The sequence below is a fragment of the Patagioenas fasciata genome, chromosome 7 (genome assembly GCF_037038585.1).
Source record: "Patagioenas fasciata isolate bPatFas1 chromosome 7, bPatFas1.hap1, whole genome shotgun sequence".
Classification (NCBI taxonomy): Eukaryota; Metazoa; Chordata; class Aves; order Columbiformes; family Columbidae; genus Patagioenas; species Patagioenas fasciata.
Genome location: NC_092526.1, coordinates 35,347,359 through 35,372,479, shown reverse-complemented (window position 1 = coordinate 35,372,479; position 25,121 = coordinate 35,347,359). Strand labels below are relative to the sequence as shown.

The following is a 25,121-nucleotide window of genomic DNA, read 5'->3' as shown; positions in this document are numbered from 1 at the left end:
CAAACCCCATTCCTTCAAACTTGGTTTTATGATGTTTCCTCATTTATTTCCCCAGTTTAGACAGAAAAAATGTAATTTTCCTATCACCACTGATCTGCCTGATCTTTTCTATGCTGTTGCTAGCTTTGTTTCAAACTATCATGCAAGAAATTGCAAAAGAATTGTTTTCAACATCCATGAATCACTAAGAACTAGATCAGATTAACTTCTGAATTCCAAAGATTGCTTGAGACACTGGAGTCCTTTTAAAACACTTGTCACAAGTGCATACTCTCCATCCCTGGGAAGGTAACACAGGGCATGATGCTCTACAGACAATAAAAGAGTAGTTTCTGCTTTATCAGACACACAGAGTAACATCCCAACTAGTTTAGCTCTCTAACAATGGTATTTCTCACTCTCTAGTCTCTGCACAACTGCTCCCATTTGTGTTCACTAGACCAGGATCTTGAGTTCAATTCTGGTCTGATGAGCTGTATCTTATCCAAATTAATGCCGCCCATTGTGGTATCTCAAGAACTTCAAATCTACTCAGTTTGCCCCAGCTTATCCGCTCTGTTCTCTACTTTCATTTTAGCAGCAAGCAGATACTTCAAACAAGCTTGATGTCCAAATTACACAAAACAAAACCATGGCTCTTGAGGGATGTGGGGCAGAAGTGGACAACAACCACACTCAAATCCTAGCCCCCTCAAAACTACAAAAAACATCCCAATCCCTCGAGAAAAGAAACAGACACGAACAAGAACAAATGCTTAAAATCTGAATTTCAGTTTTAATCGCAATCCAAAACTCATTTGATACTTCTAAAACAAAACAGTTATTGAAATAAGGCACATGCTGCACTGATCAATGCGGTTTTAGTATAAATCCAGCACTTGCGAAAAGTCAGGTTGGGTAATATCCACAATAGCACTCAAACTTAGAAATGGTTAATACTGGGTTGATCACAACTTGTTTCTATCACTTCCCTGTCAAAGTCAGAAAAGCATCTACCTCTGCCAAAGACTCACATAAAGATTTCACAACTACATTTAAATAATTATTGTGAAAACAGCATTGTTAGTTCTATTAAAAACACAGTCAAACATGAATTTTCCACATAACACAAATGCTAAAATCTTTTCCTTAAAGTATTAGAAAATACAGTAACAAACTGGACAAACTAGACTTTACTGCAAGTATTGATTTTATGGACATGCGCTATTCAACCAAAAAGTGACATGTATTTTCAAAACCTCATTTATGTTATGACTGTGAAGAGGTACTGTATTTCTCCTTTAATTCTCGTAAGTGCTTCTCTTTTTAAGTGGTATGAGTGTTGTTGCAGCTTCATCCACAGACATAAGGTTCAGTAGCTAAGGTTCATTTTTTTTTTTTTCTATAGGCCAACCATACAGATGGAAAAAAAGATACAAGCTTTCAGGCAGACAGTTCCTGGAAAATCTTGTTCATGCTCCCACATGTACTAATTTATCTCACAAACCTCTCTTACATGTGCTCTATCTTACTGACTATTCAACAGGAGTATAAATGTGAAGTTATCGCAACAGTAAAAAACAAAACTTACATACACATACATTACCTTTCGTAATGCTCCATATTGTTTTCGATATTTCTTATTCCAGGACACCCCTTTCTTCTCCAGTAATTTCTGCCCTAATTGATCCACGGGAATTTGTTTTGATTCTTCCTACAGAGAAATTAAAAACCAAGATAACAAAGGGTACAGAAGTCAAGGGAGCAGCACAAAGAAGCCAACTCTGAAGTGCTTAAACATCCCTGTTTGTAAACAAGCCAATGTAATATCACCCTTTGCAATGGCTTTGGTAAGCAACTTAAATACTCAAAAACGGCCCTTTTCTGTACGAAGAGCCACTATTAAAGTCAGCTTACAAGTTTTGCCTGTTTCACAGTAAGTTCAGAAGCGTTATGTACACTTAAACCTGCCCGCTCTTGCACACACCAGCCCCTTCTTCTAGGTTCTCCAATATCAAAAAATCAAAGCAATAAACTCTTTACATACCATACCTCTGATAAAATCCCTTTTAAGACTGCCAATGGATTTTCCATTTCTTTGGCATTTTCAGTATCTCTTAAAGCTTTATCTTCAATCAGCCTATCCTCTTCTTCCTGGATAAGAAAAATAAGAGACTCACAAATACCATTTCACACACAGGTAGTGGGTTTCAATTACAGTCTGTACTAACATAAGCATGCGCAATTTAGAAGTGTGATGGAAGTTCTGATAAGCTGCCTCTCCCATCTGCTACAGGTGTTTATTGTTATACAGAATATCCACTAGCAATTTTTAATAAAAAAGGCATTTGTGTTATTTACAAACAGCCAGACAGAGACATCCACTAAAATCACTGTGCTAGTCTTGAGCAATAGTATTAATTCATTTGGGAAGGTAAAAGTGAGCCCGGTAACATGAGATAGTTCAGCAGATCAGAAAGCTAAAATTTGCTAAAAAAATCTTGATAGAGATCATATACTGTTGAACACTAGCCTTCTCAATGAAGTAAGAGACCAAACACCTCACTGAAATATTAATTAGTTTGGATGTAGATTTCATCCACTAGCTCATAATACTTTTCTGAAAAACGAGACATATCAAGCAAGTAAGAAAAACCTTCAGGACTTACTTGTAATTGCCAGTTTCCTAATTCATCCACATCTCTGATATAAACATGATAGTGTCCTCCATAGCAGCCACCTTTATGTATAATAACAGAGAAGAGCTCATACATGTACTCTGAATCATCCATTTCAGTCTTAAAAAAGAAAAACAACAATAATAACAATAACATATATCAGTAAGTCTTTCACACAAGGACAGATTTATACCAGCAGTGTAACCTCAGGTATTTCTCAGTCTGCATTCGCATGTATGAAAATTGAAATGGGTTTTGAGTGCCGAGGAGCAAAAGTATGGAGTGACACAAACCACAGACCAAAGCACAGGCTTATTAAGCAACCTGTTAAGCATGATTCTGAACAATATTGGAAATTTAAAATAATGAAATATTGATGCAAACAGAAGAACAGCTCCAGGTGTTCATTCATAACCAGACTTATTTTGTTTAAAAGACTAGAGAAAAAACATGGAAAACATTTATGTCCACAAACAAACTGGAAAAAAAAAAGGCTTCCTCAAATGCAAACACTGAGAAATTTCCAAGCTTGCATTACAATACTTCAGCAAGAAAAATGTCTTTTTCGGTAACACTGCCTCTATTAAGTATATTCTTTATTTATTTAACAATCAAAAATTGTCATCAAGCACCGGTATCACTCCGTTTATAATCAAAATACACACATATGAATGCAAAGATGGATTCCTAAGAAAAATTAAATAAATTCAGGCACATGAAACATATATAGCTAAATCTATACATTATGTTATCAGACAATGACAATACAAAAATAAACTTCCATTTCCAGGTGATAATCTTCCTTTCAAGGAAAAGTCAGATTAAATTTTAGGCAACTATTATACCCTTTCCCAGTCAGTTAGAAAGTGGTCTTTTGGAAACAAACTGGAATTCTATACATTTGGAATTAGGGACACAGGAGAACCCCACAAATTTTCTCAAATACCTTGCCCTGACAAAATGCAAAATAAAAGATAACTTGTCCTTGAGATTTTGGTTCTCTGATGAGCATGTAGAAACTTTAACAAATATGATAATACAAACCTGCTCGCAAAAAGGCCTCAGATTTATCTGGATAGGGAATGTATAGCAGCTTGTTTCCTTATATCTTTCACACTTCTCAAAGTCAAAGTTAAATCTCAGGAGAGAAACGGTGAGAAAAGGCGGCAACTTGCGTAGTTTAGCAGACTGTAAAATGATTTTTAAAAAATTGTAAGCACGCAGTTATAACAGCAGTATTTCTACCTTGCTATGGTCAACTCTTTATTTTCCAACAAGACTTCGTTCCAACAGGCAGACATGACCAGTGTTTTCATTTTTAAGATGTCTTCCCTAATTTTCAACTTCCCTACCAACTAGACATCCTAAAAGCAATGAAGATCTTTCCACGCTGTCAAGCCCTATACCTTCCCTGAATGGTGATCACCAGTCCCATACTTTATCCTGCTACAGAAAACAATGCAAGACATTGCTGAAACTCCAGTCAGTAATTACATTTCCATAACCCACGTGTTCCTCATGAGAGGATTTTCTCGAACTGTTTCAGACCTCTGGGTTTGTGCTTGCCTATGAAGTCAGACTATACAGCATCTTCCCTATACCTTTGCTCTTGGCCCCTTGCACAGAACAACCAAGCAAGGGCTAAAGTCACCCTCACTGATACAAGAGAGGACCTTCCACGCAGCAAAGCCAACAGAATCCATTTTAGTAAGCAGTATTATTGATCAATATCAAACAACATGGTGTGTGAGCACATCAGGAACCCTGGTGTGAAGCAACACCAACCATCTTCTATCACCTCTGAGTGTAAGTTCAACAGATACACTTCTGAGCCTTCCCAATGTCTCCATCCAACTCCTCATTTGCAGAGCCATGACGGAAAGCCTCTCAGGAACACACACATGGTTTAAGAAATCCCCTAAATAAGGTATTTCATTTGTATCAGTTGTGAAGACTACATAGCAGAGCTCCGTGGCACAAAGGATTTTGTATGCTGTTCCAAGTTCCAAGTGATAATCAGACTGTACAATTAAAATTGCATACCCCAGCTATGTTAATTCTTATCTGATATCAGAGTTTCCACTGCCTTCTTGCATGAATGAGCACATTTAAGAGATTAGCAAGTATCCTTGCACTCCCTTGAACCCAGTAAAGTTTAACTCAAACAAGCCCTTCTAATCGAGCCACACGAGGTCAGCCAATAGGTCATGAAATCCCAAATAACTGATTACCTTCACTTGCACTCAGCTTGGCTTTGCACCCACTCCCACATTAAGGAGCACACACACAAGGGTTGGATTCCACTCATTCTGCTGCAGAAGAGAGTCACCCAGCAGGCCAGAGGCTTTGCTGTTGGCAAGACAGCAGAACATGTCAGCGCACACCAACAGCTGTCTATGTCTATGTCCTCGTTTTGTCTGAACGGTTCCTTGCATGAATACATTCTTACGCACCTGAAGGCTCTAGCACTACAGAACATACTAAAAACACCTACAAAGGTGTTAATTTTTCAGTGCAAGAACCTGTTCAGTATCAGCAAAAAAATGCAATATCCGGATCAACAGATCCCATTTTCTTGCACAGAGCAACAGCTATTCATTATTTTTGTCTCACATTTGTACTCTTTATGAGAGTATTTCCATCCATCTATTTTTAATTTACACTCTAGCTTACCTTTTAGCCTATCCTCTGAAATGCCCAAAGCCAGGGGCAGTAGAGGTGTGTGAATGAGGCAATACTCTGGAAGCTACATGCCATCCCATTCACCATTGGTTAGAATAAAGACTGCAACAATATTCAAGACAAGAAATGAGTCACGGGAGCTTTTCTTGACACAGTTGCTGAGGTTTAAAGAAAAACAGGTCAGATTTTAGCATCCTCTTCTTATATATCATCTGATACAAGTTTTTTTTGGCTTAGAGTTAACGGGCAGACACAGCAATGTAAACGAAGTTCCTAACTGTTAGCAAACGGAACACTGAGAATCACCAATGCATTACCTTTGAAGCTTCAACAAGTTTATCACAGGTTCCGCATCGATACAAGTTCTCATTTTCAAAATACTCTTCTTCTACATACATGTTCCACAGAGCCTCCTCCAAGCCAGCTACACCTTTTACTGCCACTGTTAGATCTAAGAAATCTTCCTAAGCAGAAGTACAACAAAAAAATAAGGTAGTAAGTAGTGTAAGTTCATAGAACATTAGAAACATATTCACCCCATGCACCACGGCAGATGTCAGCATTCATTTCGCCTTCGTTGCTGATGGGGAAAACAATCCCATATATCCACAGAAGAGAATTTAAAAAAAAGACACTTTTTTTTCTCCATTACAAAGACCATAAAAGATTGTAAACATATGTTTTACTGTTATTACCTAGCTGTTCAGCTATCTGCTAACCACATCTACTAAAGGCAATGCTTACCAACTCAGAAAATTCAATCACACTTGTCTTTTTACCTCTGAGTCACAGCGTGAAGTAGGTGGTTTAGAAAATGCCAGCCAAGACTTAACAAAGTCATGAATAATTTTCATATTTTCAAGTCTGCAGTGCTCTAACTAATGCACACTACCTAGATTCAATAAGGCCATCAGTGACACTCAAAGAGGCATTATTTTTGGAGATTTAAATAAAGAACATTTAAAACACCTTCAACAGACTGAACAGAAACCTAACCTGGAAAATCCTCTAGCTTTACCTGTCTTTCACTGATATTCTTGCATTCTTTACAAACAATGTGGTTGACAACAATCCCATGGTACAATCGATTAATCAGGTCATGACCCGAAGTCCCCACAAGGGAAGTTTCCAAAGCACTGAACAGAATCCGATTTAATTCCTGCACATCATGCTGCCTCATTTCCTGAATGATTAAACAAACAAAACAAAAACTAAAAATAAAAATAAACAAACTTGAAGAAATAAAATAGTGCCATCTGCTTTGCTTACTGCTTAAAACCAATATATATTAAGTGTGACAAAGACAGCTCAACGAGTACCCATATATTTACTACCTTTATTTTTTGAGTAGCTACAAGTACATAAACTATAACCCACACAAGACGCTTTCACTTGGGTAGATTTAGACTAAACTCTAAGAGGACAGTTCAGTTTAGGTAAGAGTCTAAGTAGTTGAGGACAAGAACCCAAATTACTCTTGGAGAAAACTTTCTCTAAAAGCAAAGGAAAAACTACTGAAATTGTACCTAACAGAACAATTTTCTTCTGTTGCTCACTGTAAACAATTGGAATGCACTTCATGTGGAGATACAGCAGTATACAACAATAGCTGATCCAATTCAATGCTGTCTCCACAGTTTGAAGTATTTTCAGATACTTCTTAAATGGCAGACTTAAAAAAAAAAAATCTTCTCCATTCAGGAAGAAGTTTATCAACAGCGGTATCACTGACGGTGATCTGTACCTCCTGGCTGTTCCACCCGAAGCTCTCTGTGAGGTCTGTTGTAGATGCAGCCTGCTGGTCCAAGAGCAGAAGCTGAGCAAATAACCGTTGAAGTTGTAGAGGAATTAATCGAACCTACAAATAAAAAACAAATCATACCCAACAAATCAGAAAGTCTTCAAACCAATCATTTAAATTTAAAAAGTCCAAAACTTGTAATAAACCACTATCTATGGTTTTCTTAACACAGGTTACTCATTCACACAAAAACATCAGACGTGGTTCCCAAAAATCTACAGAGCCTCACCTTACTCAGCCAAATAGTCACGGAACATACATCTTGTGATAAAGTAAAACTGTAAGGATTAAAATTAAGTTACCACCACAGTAAAAAAAAAAAAAAAAAAAAGGAAACTTTCTCTGATATTTTTCATGACACTAAACCCTAAGAACTCAGCGATAAGACATCACGACATACAGATTTAACATACTCTTTGCTCAGTAAAGGGTTTGTTTGGTGGTAGGGTGGAACAAGATTGGAAGGAGAACAGTTAACTTCAACAAGCTTGATCAGCTGCCTATATTTATATTTGACTTACAAAGAAAAAAAATTTCCAAACAACCAGTTGTGTCACTTTAACCCTAGTACTAAAAAATGAAATTCTAGAGTCCATTTTAGTAAGCACTTTTTAAGCAAACATTAAATTTCCATCTCATACCATCTGTGCATGCCTGGGCTGTTAAGCCTTCAGAGACCCTCAGTGCAATGACCTGGGCTGCACACATATTTCCTTTTTTTTCCTGGTGAACGATAAGTCCTATCACTGCAGCTTTAGTTACAGAAGAGAAAAATCTGAAAAAGGACTGTGTAGAATTTCAGATTGTTCCTCCTCCCCTTGAAGAGAAAATCATCTCCATTATCAATTTCAACAGAAACAGGCTCAATATCTCAGTTTTGAGGGAAAAGCCTATGGCCCTGTGCAAAAGAGTATCAGCCAACTAAACTGTTTTTCAGTATCAAAATTAGGTTTCCATTCATTCTCATGAGTTTTATGCAAAGTGAAGTAATATTCTTTCACACCAACACTGAGCAGTGATTAATGACAGGAAAGTTTTAAACACCTTTGCATCTGGTTTACTGCTGTCATCCAGAGTCCCAAGTTCTTCAGGTCCTAGAGAAAACAGTGCCTCTGTAATTGCAAAAAAACAAAACAAAAAAAAAACTATTTATAAAAAAGACAATGTCTCCTCTTTAAAGATTTATTGTATTTTAACTGTCAAGCATTATTCTTCTTTTTGGCAAATTAAGATGATATTAAACAACATTTCTGAACATCAGTCACCCTTACAACCGGCTCAAGCTATAACAAAAAAGCACAAGGTATTGAGATGGCAAAATATCTATTTCTTTCAGGAACTGTAGTGGTTGCATTAAAAAATTAATGATACTTTATGGGCAGCAATAACCTCTCTTATTTACACAATCTGTAGTTGTCCACCTGTAAGAAAACATAACCTTTACAATCGTTACATTTTGTGCTAATTTTGTAGTAATTTGTACAATTTATACTAATTTCACAGACCAACAGCTCTGCATATTCTGTAATAACTTTTTTGAAGTGAACTGAAGCAAACTGTTCCTGCAAACAAACTGTGTTTGTGGTGTTTCTTTAATAAATAACTAGAAATGCAAGTCACCCTAAAACAGCAATTCCAACATTATCTTGTTTTGAACACATTACCTCTAAACTCAGGTGTGAAGAGCAAAGTCTGCAGAAGGGAATTGAGGTAGCAGGTTCCACCCTGATTTTTGATACCACTGAGGTTGGTGAAATCCCTGGGAGCTGGAGGCTCAGAATCTCTGGGCTTTGATTTCTTCCCTTTTCCACAATGATTGTTTGAAATAAAGGAAAAATCCTCTTCAAATAAGTCCCCAAACATTGTGAAGGCAAACCAGTCCCTTAAAAATAGAAAATAACCCATTTACTTTAAAAACTGTAATTTAATCCACCCACCTCTACACGATGAACCTTTAAGTCCCAACAGAAGAATGTTTATAACTCTTTTCATCTTATTCTGTTCATTCTAAAAGCAGGTGTCAAATCTGTGCAAAAGCATGCACTAATGTAATAAAAAAAGACATGAATTAAAAGCATTCATGTTAGCACAGGCCTGAATAGACTTTTAACTTGGAATCAAATACATCACATCTCAATTTTGTGTTATCAAAAACATACATAGCAAAACACACAGCTCCTTCTAACCATCCATAATTAACCAGTGCTCAGGGTGCCCACTTTCCTGCAGGAAAGGTGTGCAAACCTCTCAAACTCATCAAAATCCATGCGCTGTCTCTCAACAAACCCCTGAGCACATAAAACCTGTCTGTAGCGTTGGCCAGTTCAGATGGGAAGAGTGTAATAAACAGTCCAAAATACAGTGATATTTTATGAAATCATTATCTTTGCTTCCAGATGGCTGAATCACAAACTCAATGACATCTAATTCCACTTATGGGGATTTTTTCACAGACCTTTTTGGAATCCTTGCAACCCCTTGCAACCTCTTAGCATGTACCAGGACTTCCTCAGTAACCTCCTTTTGTTTTGTATTTGCCACCCCATAATTTCACTTGGTATGCTGTATCTCTTGTAATAGCAGCGAGTAATTTTGAATTATACTGAAGTAGTGAATAATCACTCCCCAACTAACTTTATTCTACTTGCGAGTTTACAGAAGTTTATAATATTGCTCTCAAACTTCTCTTCCAGATAAAAGCCTCCACGAACACATATTCAGTCCTACAACTGAATGTGTTCCCTGTCTCTGATTATCCTTAAGGGGTTCAGTGGAGGTAGATTTTGAGTGGCGGAGGAACACGCAGGTCGACTCAATATGAGTGATAAAGCATAGTTCGATTTATTATCCCGAACACCATATACTTATACAGTTCACGATAATTATGCATACCTGTCACCTACTAATTGGTTTAAGCTCTAACAGTCACATTTGCATGGTCCTCCTACTTGCAGCTGCTAGCTATGCTTATTCTACATTCTTGTGCTCTTGAAAGCTGTGAAACTCTGCCAAGGTCTCAGTGACCTTGCTGATTTTACTGAAACAGCCAGCAGTTCCCACTGCGGCCTGGTCTTGCTACTTATGCTAAGGCCTTCAGAACAGGCTCTGCTCGTACAACTGCTCTGCAGACCCATGTCTCTTATTTTTACGCCATTCTCCAACAGTAGATAAACTTCTGTTTTGCTATTTCTGAGATCAGAGAACGGCAGCTGCCTGCAATGTTCAGGATATGTGCAAACCATGTCTATAGATAATTTTATATACATATATATTCATCAATAATGCTTCTCTGGTTTGTTCTCTTTTTGTACAACTGCTGAGCACTAAACTGCTTTAAGCAATGTTCATTATTATCCCAAGACCTAGCTCCTATGTGTTCACTTCAAACCTCAGCACTGTTCACTCACATTACATAAATATCTATACATAACTGTAAGGTTGCGATTGTCTCTGCCCCATGCTGCATCTCTCTGTACTCATGTACAGCTAATATTACCTGCTGTTGCATCACTCAGCCATGCATGAGCGTGAAGACTTTGGAGCTTCACTGATGTAACGTGTTTACTGAAACACACTGGTTGATTTCACGAGAAAAATTAATCACCTCAGCATTCACTGTTTTTTCCTTATAGATTATAATATGCTGAACACATGCTCTAGCAAAGACACAAATAAACTCCCCCTCACTCCCCTCTGCGACAGCTGATCTTCTGTTTCCCATCTTTTAGCTAACTATTTAATCAAGCAATAACCTTCTCCTGTGTCAGCTTAACTTCTTTAAAAGCTTCCAGCAGCAAACCTTATTGAACACCATCTGAAAATCTAAATGTAGATGATAGACCAACCAGTAGATCTTCAGGCATCTGCTACAATTCTTTGTACAAAACAGCATTACATTAAGCCCATTTTAGGGCAGCTGACTATGAAGCAGCACAGCCAAGTTCACCCCACTTGTTCTGTAATGCTTCTTCAGCACTTCATGCAACACATATCCCCTTCTAAATCCCCACGAAATAAAATTACGTGGCTGGAGAACCTTCTCAATGAATACAGACAGGAAATAAATCATTCTGATCCCTTTGCATTAGGTTTTCCTCCTCTGAATGCAGCTCTTATACCTTGATCACCTACAAGCCCCCCAAAAACCTGTAAAGCTCCCACCTCCCATGCTTCAAGATGTAATAACCAGATTTAGGACTCTATCCAAACTGCCCCTCAGTCTGCATTTAATTTCCAGTCAGACCTGCTGCACTTCAACCAAAGATTGCAACACATTTTCCTCATCCAAATGCACAACAGCTTGCTTCTAATAGGTTTGTCCACCATAAAAAGGTGTATATCTAGGAGACAGTGATCATCCTACTGACAACCTGCTGTTCCACCCACAGCTCCAGAGCAGCACTTCAGCAGGACAGTGCCAAATCCTCCCTCGCTCCTTATATCAGGATCCTCAAAGCATCGCTAGCAGCTTCCTTCCCTTAAACACCACAGAGTAATACAGATCAGAATTAATTTCTGGATGATGACTGTGTGTACTGGTTTGACTGAAAATGGATTAATTTCCTACATGCAGTTAGAAACCTTTCTTTGCCATAGCTAGCACATTCATTATTTGGACTTTCTTTGAGAATAAGAAGATAACAGCCCAGCACAGAGTTAATGTTTTTATTTGCTCTGATCTGAGAGCCAAGGTCACTCTGAATGTTCTGCCCACAGGTACGAGACATTAGGGAAGGGGGGTGTGGTGGAGCAGACTTGACTGACATGAGACTGATCAATACGAGTATTCCATCCCATTAGCATCACGCTTCAGATACAAGGAATGCTGGGCCTTCCCCTCTTTCTCTCTCTCTCTCTGGGGTTCAGCCAGTGGAGTCTGAATCAGGCATTTTAGTTCAGCATTTTTCTGTTTTGCAGAGGCCTCTCAGCCTTTCTGCCTTTTTCCTCTTTTCTCTCTCTGGGACTGGCTGTGGGACCAGGCGCTGTTTCCTGGCACTGGCTCCTCAGTGTGTTTGTGAGGAACTGCCCTGAGAATTTTTTATCTGTTTTACACATATACATATATATACATATATATATATATATATACATATTTACTAGTAGTGTATTAATATTTTGTTGTTTTATTAAACTATGTTTATCTCAGTCCAAGTTTCTCCCTTCCCTTTTGATTCTCTCCCCTATTAGGGCAGGGAGTGAGCAGCTATTATGGTTGTATTGCTAGCTCGGGTTAAGCCACAACACTCTGGCCCAGTGGCCTCACACAGCAGGGCCAACTCAGCACACATCACTTACGGGGGTCTTGCTCTGCCAAAGCTGGAAAAAGTCCATGAAAGGAGATCCCAAAGCCCCAGGTGGGAACCTCCCACGTGGTAACTCGGCTCTGCCTCCTCTCCCCGCCCCATCACGCTGCACCCGTGTCCTCTAGACAGCAATCCCATCTTGCCCCTCGCCTTCCCTTCACCAGGCCGAACCCACCCGGTTCCCCATGCCCCTCTCCACCCCCCATATGTTCCAGTCCCGGAGCCCCCAAGGGGCTGGGCCCGGACTCACCGGTACCGAAAAGAGGAGGAGGACCGGGGCCCCGGGCCTGCCGCCTGCACCCCGGCCGGTCCGCAGCGCAGGAGCGCGGCCCCCGGGGCCGCCTGCCCGACTCAGCGCTCAGAGGCAGAGTCTAAGGCCCGGGCAGGCATCAACCGCCACGGCCCCGTCGCCGCCATCTTTGTCGTGGCGCCGCGCAAAGCATGCTGGGACCTCAAACCCGCGGCGCCAGGACTTCACTCACCTGGCCAAGAACAGCGGCGCCTCCTCGCTCCACAGGGCGGGGGAAGCCTCCCACAAGCGGCGGGAAGGAACCGGGTGCCGATGCAAACCGAAGACCGTCAGGCACCGACCTCCCCTGGGCGGGGGAGAGTGCGCAAGGCCCGCTGGGAGTCGTAGTGCGGCGCCGGCGGCCGCACTGCCTGCCGGGAGGAGCGGCCTCCCCGCAAGGCGTTCCGGGGGCTGTAGTTTCCCGCCGTCACACGGCCCCAGCGTTGCCATGGAGACCCCGGGGCCTGCGCTGCTTCGCCAGCGTGGCGGCCTGGAGGAGAATCAGCTTCTGCTGGGGGGTTGGACCTGGACGAGGAGGTGGGCAAGACGTCTGCACCGTGACCCAAAGCTCCCAGGGCACCAGCAGAGACAGGCCCTGCCCAGCCTTCTGAAATACACGGGCAGGGGGGAAGCTCGTGCACCAGCCTGGCAGCACCTCACAGCTGCTGGGGCTGCTTCTCCTCCTGCCCTTCTGGTCCAGCCCCCTCCCCGAGCTCCTCTCCCTGGGGCTTCTCCTTTCTCCCACAGCATCCCCCAGCTATGCTGCCTCTTACCCAAATTCAAAGTCCCTACTGCCTTCTTGCACGTATGAGAGGAGAGCAATTCTTATCTCGCACTCCCTTGAACCCAGCAAAGCTTAACTAACCAAGAAACCCTTGCTAAATAACCAAGCCAACTGAGGGACCTGCTGGCAAACTCTCAAACACTCAGAAACAACTCTAAGGTACTGATTAACTTCACCCCGCTTGTCCTGCGCTTGCCTTTGCACCCACTTCCTTCACATTAAGGGTGCTCCAAGGTTTGGATGGCAAATTCTTCCAACTGCAGAAAGGAGGACTTTTTCCTAACAGTTTTCTGCTTACCCCTTTTCGGCAAACACAGAGTGGCCAAACCATACCAACCCCCCTCCCAAAAATAAAAATTAAAAAATAAAACCCCCAAAACTAAACCTAAAACCAAAACAAAACACAAAGAACTCTTCATGAGCAAACACTGTTTACTAAACCAGTCATCTTCCCAATGATCAAACGTGTGTTTTATGTAAATCTGGAAATAACATATTTCAGGTATTCCTGAGGAAATCCAATGACTCAGCACAGAAAGGGCTCATGGCATTTGGCTTTACAAATAATGAAGAATTAAAAAAGAAAAACAACCCACAACCCAGAGCACTAAATCATTAACTAGACAGAGAAGCACAACTCAACAGATAAACCAATCGGCTTCCTTCAAAAGTTTTTTCAAGCTACAGCTTGAAGAAGACTTTCACAGTGTGTACTCTCGCCACAAGAACATGACTTTGCAGCTTTGCTGTGTTTGGATTTTTATCCTCCTCATTCCCAGCCTCTCAGAGGGAGGGAAACTCCTGGTGGTGCCCATGGATGGAAGCCATTGGCTTAGCATGAAGCTTGTAGTTGAAAAGCTCACTGAGAGAGGACATGAAGTGGTGGTGCTTGCACCAGAAGCAAGCTGGCAGGTAGGAAAGACGGAGGCATACACGGTGAAAACATACCCAGTGTCTTACACAACAGAAGACCTGGATAATGGCTTTCATGACTACCTTGCTCCTCACCTGAAGGACTTGCCTTTTCCGCTGAACACTCTAGCACTGTACAACAGCTCTGTGCATATTTTCAATATGTTCTTTGTTCAGTGCAAGGACCTCTTCAGGAACAAGGAGACTTTGCAGTACTTGAATCAAAGCGGCTTTGATGCTGTCCTAACTGACCCCATAGTTATGTGTGGAGCAACAGTTTCTAAGTATCTTGCTCTTCCCTCTGTGTTCTTCATGAGAGGACTCCCTTGCAACTTACACTATGAAGCAGTGCAGTGCCCAAGCCCTCTGTCTTACACTCCGAGACTATTCACCTTCAACTCAGACCGCATGACTTTTTTCCAGAGAGTGGAAAATGCACTGGTTTCCCTCCTGGAGCTTGTGTACTGTAACGGTTTGTATGAAGAATCACTAAGGTTTTCCTCCAAAGTTCTTCAGAGAGATGTATCCCTGCTAGACCTGTTCAACTCTGCTTCCATTTGGCTTCTGAGATATGACTTTGTGTTTGAGTACGTCAGACCAGTGATGCCCAACATGGTCTTTATTGGAGGTATAAACTGTGCTGAGAAGAAACCACTGCCTAAGGTATGTTCTTTTTCCTCCAAATTACACATTTTGCAGTGAAATGTGATTACATCTTTTCTAGAAGTTCAGTGCTAATTAAGTTTTATATTTCTGGTAATGATTTAATGCAGCCAGATTTTTGAAGTTGTTTTGCACAGGCCGAAATCAAATTATCATCATGGAGGTAGGTGACTTATTTGAATTAATGAAGATTTTTGGGCAAGTCCAACAAGAAATGGACTTCATCGGCCAGCTACAAATTACCGTCCTCTGTGAATGTATATTCACCAACTAAATGCATTTTTATTTTGTTTTCCTGGAGTCTGACATCTTTCTTTGCCCTGACCAAAAACCCAAAGACCGTGCTCTGAGAGTCATCTTTAGTTTTTAACTCTGTGCTCAGTAAAGTCAGTTAATTTGCCTTGTCTGTGTTTTGATGACTTTTGGCTTCCAAACTATGTTATTTCTCTTTGTACATCATGGTGAAACATAAATGTCATGTCAAAATGGGAAGAATTAATCTCAAAGAGTGTATTTGGTGCAATACACTTGTATGCAAAACTCAGCTAAGTTTTCCTACCTGTTTCTTGACATTTGCTTTTACCAGAATTGTTCTGCAGGGTTTTTAAACCTAATCTAGAAATTTAAATCTATTTTGATAGTTACTATATAGCCTCTAAATAATTAATAGCACTGGACACTTCTTTCCAGGCACAAAGCAGGACACAAATCTCTTTCCTATGATGGGAAATTACTGCCTTCCTTCTGAATTGTGGTCATACAATTTCACCGTACAATTGCAGGACAGCGTTTTTGATCTGATGTTTTTTCTCAGACGAGAATCTTAAGCCACAGACCTTTCAACACTGTCCACAGTTTTCCACAGGCAGAAAAAACAGGCGCTGGGCCTCATTCCAGAAGAGGGCTCCTTGCTGCGACATCTCACACAGTTCTGTGGAGAACCTGCACCATGGTGCTGTGGAGCCTCTGCAGAACTGGGCAAGTGTGTCTTATCCAGCAGTGAGCTGGGAATTAAAACCCACGTGCCCTGACCCTCCTAAGCTATAAGAATCCTCTCCATCCTGCAGTGCTCTTGTGGGAGAACATGTGGCTACAGGACTGGGCCTGGGGGAACACAAACTGCACTTGTTGACCAAGATAACTGCACTGGCTGCCTCAGGCTGGGCTTCCTCATCTCCCACTTTGCACAGGCATCTGTCTCAGCAGCAAGTACATATTCATTAACAGACACATAAATCCACTTGACAAGTCCCAATGTGTCTGGAAGTCTAATACAAGGCTTGCAGGAAATCAGAACCAGTATCTTGGGTGAGCAAAGGTCTCGTGCCAGCATCAGCCTCTAATGACTCCAGAAGGACCTGAAGGCTGGCACAGCAAGTGGTCCCTCATTAAGAGAACATTGCAAATGAACTCAGACTGTGAACCCTGAGACACTTTCTACCAAAGTTAATGTGAAGTTGCTATTTTGTGCAGCATCTAAGAACAAAGTTTGATCAAAGCAAAGTTCAGAAATGTAAGCTATAGCAGCCTTTCAAAATGCTTCTTCTGTTCATGTTACATATTCAAACAACTGGTTAGCTTAAAACATTAAGTGCCCTTTGCTACTAGATAATGAACATAACACACGCTGTTTTGAAAAATGAATGAGACATTTCTGTCCTACCTCAAGAACTGCATACTTTCTTTGTCTGTCTATTCTTTGTTAACCTCTATTTTCCATTTTTAAATTGTTCCTGTTGCTGGCTCACCTTTTCCACAACTTTCCTCTGATGGTCTGGTATAAAAATTAGGTAATCTTTTTAAGAAAATGTAGCCATGCTAGCAAGAGCCTTGTGCTCATATAGAGACCATATTGGCTGTTTACAGCCAACTAATTTTGCTCTTGAAGCTCATACCTAGTTCAGAGAAAGCAACAAGCAAGCAGCAAGTTCCAAATGGATCTGGTCACTTCTTATCACGGCACTTGAAATACTCTTTATCTCTGAGTCTCCAGCATTTAATGAGAATTATTTGTAAATCTGTTCAGTCTTCATATCCAGTCTGTGCCTTACAAAACTATCTCCAGCCTCTCACTCCTCCATATTTAGCCCTTTCTAGGAATCCGTTCTCCATATCTAAAGGTGGTTCCTCCACGTCAGCGAGACAGTGGAGAGCTACACAGAACAGTGCTGGCCCCCTTTGGGGGTCTACTTAGACAAACCCTGTCAGGGTTTAGTTTCTCCATACTAAATATGCTGGGAATCCCACCACCACTTATAAAAGGAACGAACACGAGAACCTTCATGCTGCTCATAGTTTTGCATCAGCGTATTTCTTGACAAGGATCTTTTTCTTAGCACCAGTCAAGAGACTGCTCTGGCATTGCTTTTACTTGCATAAAGGCAAAACATTCCTCCAGCAAAGCCCTGAGGGCCTCAGTTCAAAAGCTCAGAGATTATAAAAAGCTTTTTCCAAATGTTCAGTCTTCCCATTGAATAGCTGTAGGCTGTAGTCAAGTGTGATAGGGAACAGGATCTCTCTTCTTTTTCCTTAAAAATCTTATCATAGCACATGCAGAAGCAGCGCAGAAATGCTGCCTTCCTCTTCTGGTAAGCACAAGACACAAGTGGGACTTCTCTTGGCTTGTACCACAACCAAGCCTTATTAACTTCTTTTGAAAAGCAGGTATTATTAAGAACATTTAAAAACATTTGGCCTGTAGCCTCTCACCTATGAACTCTTATGGCCCTTCTTGAGCAAAGACCACATATTCTATGGTACCATTGCCTCCAAAATGATGTTTGACCCTGAGCTACTCACCTATGTACTGTTACAGCCGCTCTTGAGCAAGAGCTGCGTATTCTGCTGCATCACTGTCTACACAAAGAAGTGTTTGGTTAATGTGTTACACAAACTTTGGTGATATCACTGCTTGGCGTGCCAGCTCCTGCTCAGTGTGTAGAACATCGCGTGTGACCGCCAGGCACCTTTCTGAGCGAAGGTCTAAGAGGGAAGGTTGGTGATCTATGTCTTTTGTGTCAATAGTACCACATGCTTCTTGCACTACAAACTCTCTGGAGAAACTCAGTGGTCATAAAAGCTGGAAAGAAGTGCTCCTGACTTTAAATCTGGCACAGGACAGGAATGTGCACAGTGACTCACGTGAAACCACCCTGATGCAGAAAAATCCCTTTAAAAACAGCAGCCAAGGGTTTCTCTCCAGAAGAGCTTAGGTGAAGTTGTCTAAGCTATACAGCTGCCCAGGTATAGCCAAGCTTGCTGGAAGCATATCAAGTAATGTCAAACAATCATGGCAGTTGTACTGTATCTAGATAAATGACAAAATCATGCTACATCATATTCATATCCCTAACAGTTGTGGAATATTAATTGTAGGAGACTTAACTAGGCACAAAGTAGAAATGTGGAATTAACTCTGTGGGTATACCCAGGCACTGATACTGTGCGACAGAGATCAATAATGTGCATGAATACCCCAAAATTTAGCAGGGTAAGCATCAAAAACAGTAGAGGGAGCTCCTTCCACATTTGTGTAAGAAAGCATAGAAGAGGATGATTGGAAACAGAAACCTACAGGACTATAACTATCTACCCTCCTTCCCTAACTTCTTCAAATCTCCCTAGTGGGCTGTGCATATAATGCAGATGCCTGTCGGTTATTGCAGCTTTCAGACCACGGTGATGTTGCAACAGCAGAAGTTATTGCTGAGCTTGTATCACCTTTACTACTGCAGACTCAGGGCTTTTGCTTTGGTAACTGGTACAATATAGAAACAAATCTGAAGATAAACCTTAACAACCCATTGGATATCAAATCTCTTTCTATTCATTGCTTGCCGTTTAGGCTCTGAGAGCACAAGTTAATCTACAGGTCAGACTTCTGTTCCGAGTTCTGTGTCCAACCAGTTGAGCAGACTCAAGGCAGGGAGTTCATCATTAACTGGATGCTAATAAGACAGAGATTGCTCAGTCAGGTGATACCTCCCATTCATAACTCTGTTCAGCCTTTCAATGTGAGACATCGCTGACGGCTTGAGGATTCATCTTGAGCATTTGAATCCTGTAATGTTAATTCAAGCATTCAAGTTTACCTTGCAGCGCCCAGTTGCTTAAAGCTTTCACTCTGCAGTGAAGATAAAACCACTCTTTACCTACAGTAAAAATTACCCTTGTATCTGCCCACAAACATACATTTTGCACCTCTGCATCCCTTGGGCAATGAGGAATATGTTATTTCATGGGAGGCCTCCAGATTCCCACAGAAGCGTGCACGAAAAGCTGGGCTTTTCTCTCAGTATTTTCCAGCAGCCTATTTCCAGTAATTCAATTTTGTATGCCTGTTTACAGGACTTGATGCTAGCTGGGGTAATGCTAGTCTTCTGCCCTTGAGCAGAGGACCATTTCGGCAAGAATTTTAGACAGTGGCAGACCTGAGTGAAACCCCCATCACCCAGCGAAGGAGAGAGAGATCTTTTGCGCATGATACCCCGTCCCAGATCAGGATTGCAACTATGTTTTGTTAGAACTATGCCCAGCTTCTTAAATACAGAATATCTGTCACTTTCCCCAAAGTTATCCTGCTAATTCTTAATGCTTTCTCTTAATTTTCACTTAATGTCTACTGCCCATATTTCATAAAGGTCATGTGTAATACCCACCAATACAAGCAGAGGCTGGTTAAAAAGACTTTAGTACAATAACCCACCTGTTTCCAAAGCAGTGCTACAAAAAGTTTCTTAATGGTAGTGGCGTTCCTGAGCAGAGAGTCAGACCTTGGCACACAAAAACATCTAAAGAAAGGAGTAAAACTAATGTGATAGGTACCATAGAGAATAAGCAGTGCTAAATATGCTCTGAAATAGCCATACTTATTCCACTGCATCAGGAAGTGCCCAAGAATTTTGTATCAAAAGCACATTTCTGATTTAGGGAGGACTTTGCAGTTCCCAGATGCCTGTGAGTTTACACAGAACTGCACTCCCAACCAGTTATCTATGATGCCTTAAGGTAGAGCACATCTTCTGAGAAGTCTGGTAAGACAAGAACCAAGCCCTGAAATTAGAACTGCATTTCACCTTGCTTGCCTCCAGGAGAGCACAAGGTCTGCTCTTCAGGATGCGGCTGTCACCAAACCTTCGATGGCTCCTTCTCTGTGGGATCCAGTCTCAAGCAAAGAGCCTTAGCATTCTGGTCAGCCACAACAATACATAATGGAGCATAGACTAAGAGGGTTGATCTCTGTTATTCTTCAGACCTTAGATATAACATTTCAGTTAGCAGACTTACAGGAACATTTAGTTCATTTCATTCCACTTAACTCTGATGCCTGCAGTAATTCCCTCCAGTTTTGTCTTTCCTTCCCTGGCTTTACCAAATACTTTTCTATGGTGCAGGATTTTTCCTCCAGCCTTTGGCTGTTTTTATGCTTCATCAGAATCCTTTTGCTCTTGGATTCCAGTGGCAGATCTCCTAGTCCTTCTTGTATTTCAATCAAACAAACAAAACAGATTAGAAAATTGGCAGTGATTCAGTAAGATTATACTCAAACCAGGCCCAATAAAGGCAGATATTAGAAGTTAGAGCTATCTGCTGTCAGAACACACTGCAAAAATCTTAATTTTCTCTTGGAGCTGCCATGGTCTGAAAAGAAGAGCAACAACTCCAAAACCAGAGCATCTGACTTGTAATAAATGTGACAATAAAGCACAAGATGTTCATCTGGGTATTGCTACAGCAACTTGTTTACTGCACAGAAACTGCTGTCTGTGAGCAGGCAGGCTTTGCTACATTAAGGTTTTAGAGTAAATATTTTCTCACGCCCATACTGTATTCTGGCTCAGGCTTCAATTCTGCAAACACACACACACCTCCATGACTCTGTTCATCCACCTGTGCCCATTTTTTTTTCCCCAGAACTGATTTTCCTATAGAGAACTAAATTTCCTGATCATAATTCTGTTGTGTTAGCTGCTCATTTTATTGCCTTCCCAGTTTTGTGGGTATGTGACAAAGCACAGCAAGTAACGTGGAAAGGACTTTGACTCGGGATGCACTCTGTGTTGGCAGGAATTTGAAGCTATTGTGAATGCCTCTGGAGAACATGGCATTGTTGTCTTCTCGCTGGGCTCCATGGTCTCTGAGATTCCTATGAAGAAAGCCGAAGAAACTGCAGATGCCTTGGGCTCCATCCCTCAAACGGTATGGTTTCCCTCTCCCAATTCCAGCACAGCAATTCAATGCTCTTCTCAAATACAATACATGATTACCTTTGCTTTTTGGTGTGGTTGGTCTTCCCTTCTTTCTCCTGCTCCCTGATGTCAGAAGGAAGTATCAGCACAGCTGCTCTGCAAGACAAAACAGGTTTTGTGCATCGCAGAGGTTTTTAGCTGTGCTTTTCAAACCCACTGAGGAGCAGCAAGAGAGCAGTTGCTGAGAACTGATGTTGTGTTTACTTGTCTTGACAGGTTTTGTGGAGATACACGGGAAAGGCGCCCCGCAACCTGCCAAAGAACGTAAAGCTCATCAAATGGCTGCCACAGAATGATCTTCTAGGTAGGTCTAGGATACCCTGAGTGACTCCAGTGTGTTTCTTTTAGTCTGATAGCGCTGCGCTAAGGCCCCATTAGCATCACTGCTGCCAAGTCCCTGTATCACTGTGGCTTACAGGATTCACTTTCGGCCCTTGGTGTTTGAACCAGAGCTTGTCTTTTAGAAATTTATCTGGTTGAAACTTCAAATTTGCCAAACAACACTGTTTGGAAAGGTGTTCCAACAATTGCCTCTAGTCTTTCTTTCAAAAACAGTGGTCTTTATATCTGACTAGCCAGCTGTGTGTTTTTGTCATGTTTTTGTCTACTGGACTGAAACTAAAATTTAAGGTGCCCGAGAGAGAATTTCCAGACAGTTCATCAGGCTTTTCAAGTGGTAAAACAGTACATGCTGTGGGCAGGAGTACACTTGTTGGTTAGACAACAGGACTCAGCTGTGGGCCATCTGAAAACCCAGCAAATGGAAGACATGGTAAAAAAGTAAGTGATGGTAGCATCCTGCTTAAAGTCACTTGGCTCTGATTTCATCCTAAAATCTGAGAAGCTTTGGAGGATTATCCAAGGCTTTCCAGAGATTACCCAAACCAAGAAAGTGCTCTATAACCCAAGGTTCACCCAGTCCCTTGTAATGTCCCATTCTATGCAGCCCTGAGTCTGTCCGTAAGTAATGATATACGTGACGGCCCAAAGTTTGTGATTTATGACTGCCAGTGCTATTGTTGTGCAAGTTCTTTCCCCAGGGATGCATTACTGTGACTTAAGAAATCAAAAAGCTAAGCAAGTCTTTCTTTCCTCTACAGCTCACCCTAAGGCTCGTGCCTTTATTACCCACGGAGGCTCACACGGTATCTACGAGGGCATATGCAACGCAGTGCCAATGGTACTAATGCCGTTATTTGCAGACCAGATGGACAACGCCAAGCGAGTGGAGTCACGAGGAGCAGGACTGACACTGAATATACTTGAAATGACTTCACAGGACATATCCGCTGCCCTGAAAGCGGTTATTAATGATAAAAAGTCAGTAATAGAAACACAACAGAAGAAGGCGAAAAGTTGCTTATCACCAGCACTCTTGCTTCCAGCTTCACAGAATGCTAATCTGTTCTTAAACGCCTTCTTCTATCAAAGCTACATCACTGAGAAGCTGATGCTTACCCAGGGTTAACCTTGTCCTGTCCCCGTAACAGCACTGTCCTTCTCCCTGCCCAGGCTACTACTCATTAGGTGACAAGAACTGGCTGATATGAGAGGATGCAGGTATCAGAGAACATGGGGTATAAGTGCAGTAGAAGAAATCAAATTGATAAAAAATATGTCACCTGCTTAAAGCCAAATTCAGGTCACCTGCTTAAAGCCAAATTAGGTCACTAGGCAGTGACCTAGAGGGTCTTGACACAATGTGGTAGAAAATGCAATCGGGGAAGGCAGATGTGGCGAACTGCTTTTGTTCCCCCAGTCAGTGGTGACATGAGTCAGTGGGGAGCCTGAAAAGACTGAAAGGCTCAGCTGCCTGGCTGGTTTTCTTCGCATGAGGCTTGCCCAGAGATGCTGCCTGCACAGCAGCAGGAGGAAGTAGACAAGTTGCAGTGCCTCTGTATAGTCCAGGGATTGTTCTGCATCAAGAAACTTTCCTTCCATCTGGCAGGATTCACTAAACATAGCTATTATCGTTCATTTATTTTACAGACTCGTTTTCTGAGTCATTTCCCTCCACACCACACAGTGCTCATGAGGAGCTGTATGAGCACAGTCAGCTGCTCCCTGGCTCAGCAAGGCTGGACATTCCCAGCAGGGAAAATGTGCTTGGGAACACTGAGGAGGTACAGGGAACCACACAAGACATTATGTCTTGCAGACAGTGTGCCCAAGGTGTTTGAAGGCATCACAATGAAGTGGAGCTGTAGGACATACCCTCCTCTTCCCCACTCCCATTCTCTGTTGGTTTTAGGGCCTCTCAGTCTTTGGCATCCTCCTCTCCAGTGTGTTTCTAAGACATGGCACCTTTTGCCATGGTTTCCTAACCACTGCTCTTATAGCAATACATACTACTACTACTACTACTACTAATTACAATATTAATAGATCGCGATCTTCAGCTGGATGGCTTTTCTACACCCAGTCTCACATTTCAGACAGGTACTTTCACCCCAAAGATTCTGCTGACAGCTCACATTGAGCTTTTTCTTCTTTTCTCATACCTTTTCTCCTTTGTTTATCACTGAAAACAGCACTTTTCTGGGCCTGTATCTTTGCCATTATCCTTCTCATGGGGTGGGAGGACACCACCAGAGAAGTCCCCAGTGGGCCATCAGACAACTAACACTGCATCCCTTTTTCCCGGGGACTCAGTCTCAGCAGCACGGGTCACTGAAAACACCCCACATCTTTCCTTGGCAGGTACAAAGAGAACATCAAGCGCCTCTCTGAGCTTCACCTCGACAGACCCATCCACCCCCTGGACCTGGCCGTGCACTGGGTGGAGTTCGTAATGAAACACAAAGGGGCCCCACACCTGCGCCCCGCTGCTCACGACTTGAACTGGATCCAGTACCACTCCCTGGACGTCATCGCCTTCCTCCTGGCCGTGGTGCTCCTCTCCCTCTTCATTTCTCTGAAGTGCTGCCTGTTCTGCTGCCGCAGGTGCTGCTCTAAGAAGGGAAGAACAACAAAGCCAAGCAAAGCAAAGTCTCACTAGCAGATGGAACCAGTGGTAGGGAATAAGGACTCTGTTCCAGAGCAGAAGGATCAGAGAACATCTCAAATTTCACTCAAATAATTGCTGACTTTCAGGAAATAATAGCGTTCCTTTAAACTTGGACCATAGGAAGTGTTGTTTCACTGATATAATTTTTGCCTTTAATTAAGAATTGATTGTTAAAAATACTTTGTATAGAAGTGCTCCAGTCATTTGGGAAGATAGTGTGGAGTCCAAGGCTCCTGGTTTCTATGTCTTAGTGTACAAAGGGCTCACGTGACATTTTTTTTTTTTTACCTCTCTATGAATCATGGAATGCCAGGTTGGAAGGGACCTCAAGGATCATCTGGTCTAACCTTTCCATCCTGCAGGGTGGTTCTTCCTTCCAAAACGTGCACTTCCCCACTCAGTTTGGTATCAGCAGCACGTTTCATCAGGCTATGCTTGATCCTACCCTCCAGATCACTAATGAAGATATTAAACAGCATTGCACCCCCACTCATGACAGGTCACATCCTGAGGTTGCCACAGTCCCCACACTATTACATACAGAAAAAGTAAGAAAAGACCTTAAACGTAAGTTAATATTCGGAGCTCAAAACATATGCAGGCATCCGGGTACATTATGGCAGCACAGGTGTCCTGCTACGTACCTGCTGCTGCTATTTCCTATTGCTGCTTGAAAGAACATGTACTTTAGTTCAAGAAGATGGTCGCTCTCCTCCTCAGCCTGTCCCCATGCAGTGCCCAAAACGCATGGGCATCCACACCACTTGCACCCCAT

The 25,121-nt window shown here is 41.9% G+C and overlaps 2 protein-coding genes across 13 annotated transcripts in view; one reads left to right on the top strand and one right to left on the bottom strand.

Moving 5' to 3' along the window:
- The window catches only part of USP40 (ubiquitin specific peptidase 40), a 64,839-nt gene that overhangs the window by 21,021 nt on the left and 18,697 nt on the right, over positions 1–25,121 (bottom strand). For 7 of the 12 annotated variants that reach the window (XM_071811347.1, XM_071811346.1, XM_071811348.1 and 4 more), the window contains 9 exons: positions 8,805–9,022; positions 8,185–8,252; positions 7,084–7,197; positions 6,358–6,522; positions 5,657–5,803; positions 3,702–3,845; positions 2,649–2,777; positions 2,032–2,133; positions 1,586–1,693 (listed from right to left, as the gene is read on the bottom strand). In XM_071811347.1, coding sequence (XP_071667448.1) covers positions 1,586–1,693; positions 2,032–2,133; positions 2,649–2,777; positions 3,702–3,845; positions 5,657–5,803; positions 6,358–6,522; positions 7,084–7,197; positions 8,185–8,252; positions 8,805–9,022 — 1,195 coding nt within the window. Of the gene's footprint in view, positions 1–1,585; positions 1,694–2,031; positions 2,134–2,648; positions 2,778–3,701; positions 3,846–5,656; positions 5,804–6,357; positions 6,523–7,083; positions 7,198–8,184; positions 8,253–8,804; positions 9,023–12,693; positions 12,887–12,925; positions 13,093–21,357; positions 21,436–22,444; positions 22,547–24,154; positions 24,288–25,121 lie in introns of those variants that run through there. The other 5 variants (XM_065841156.2, XM_071811351.1, XM_071811350.1 and 2 more) reach the window with 5 other exon arrangements.
- Positions 14,231–24,352, top strand: LOC136103207 (UDP-glucuronosyltransferase 1A8-like). Its single transcript, XM_065841161.2, has 5 exons — positions 14,231–15,091; positions 21,158–21,289; positions 21,556–21,643; positions 22,440–22,659; positions 24,040–24,352. The coding sequence occupies exons 1-5, from the start codon at positions 14,246–14,248 to the stop codon at positions 24,335–24,337; spliced, it is 1,584 nt and encodes a 527-aa protein (XP_065697233.1). The 5' UTR covers positions 14,231–14,245; the 3' UTR covers positions 24,338–24,352.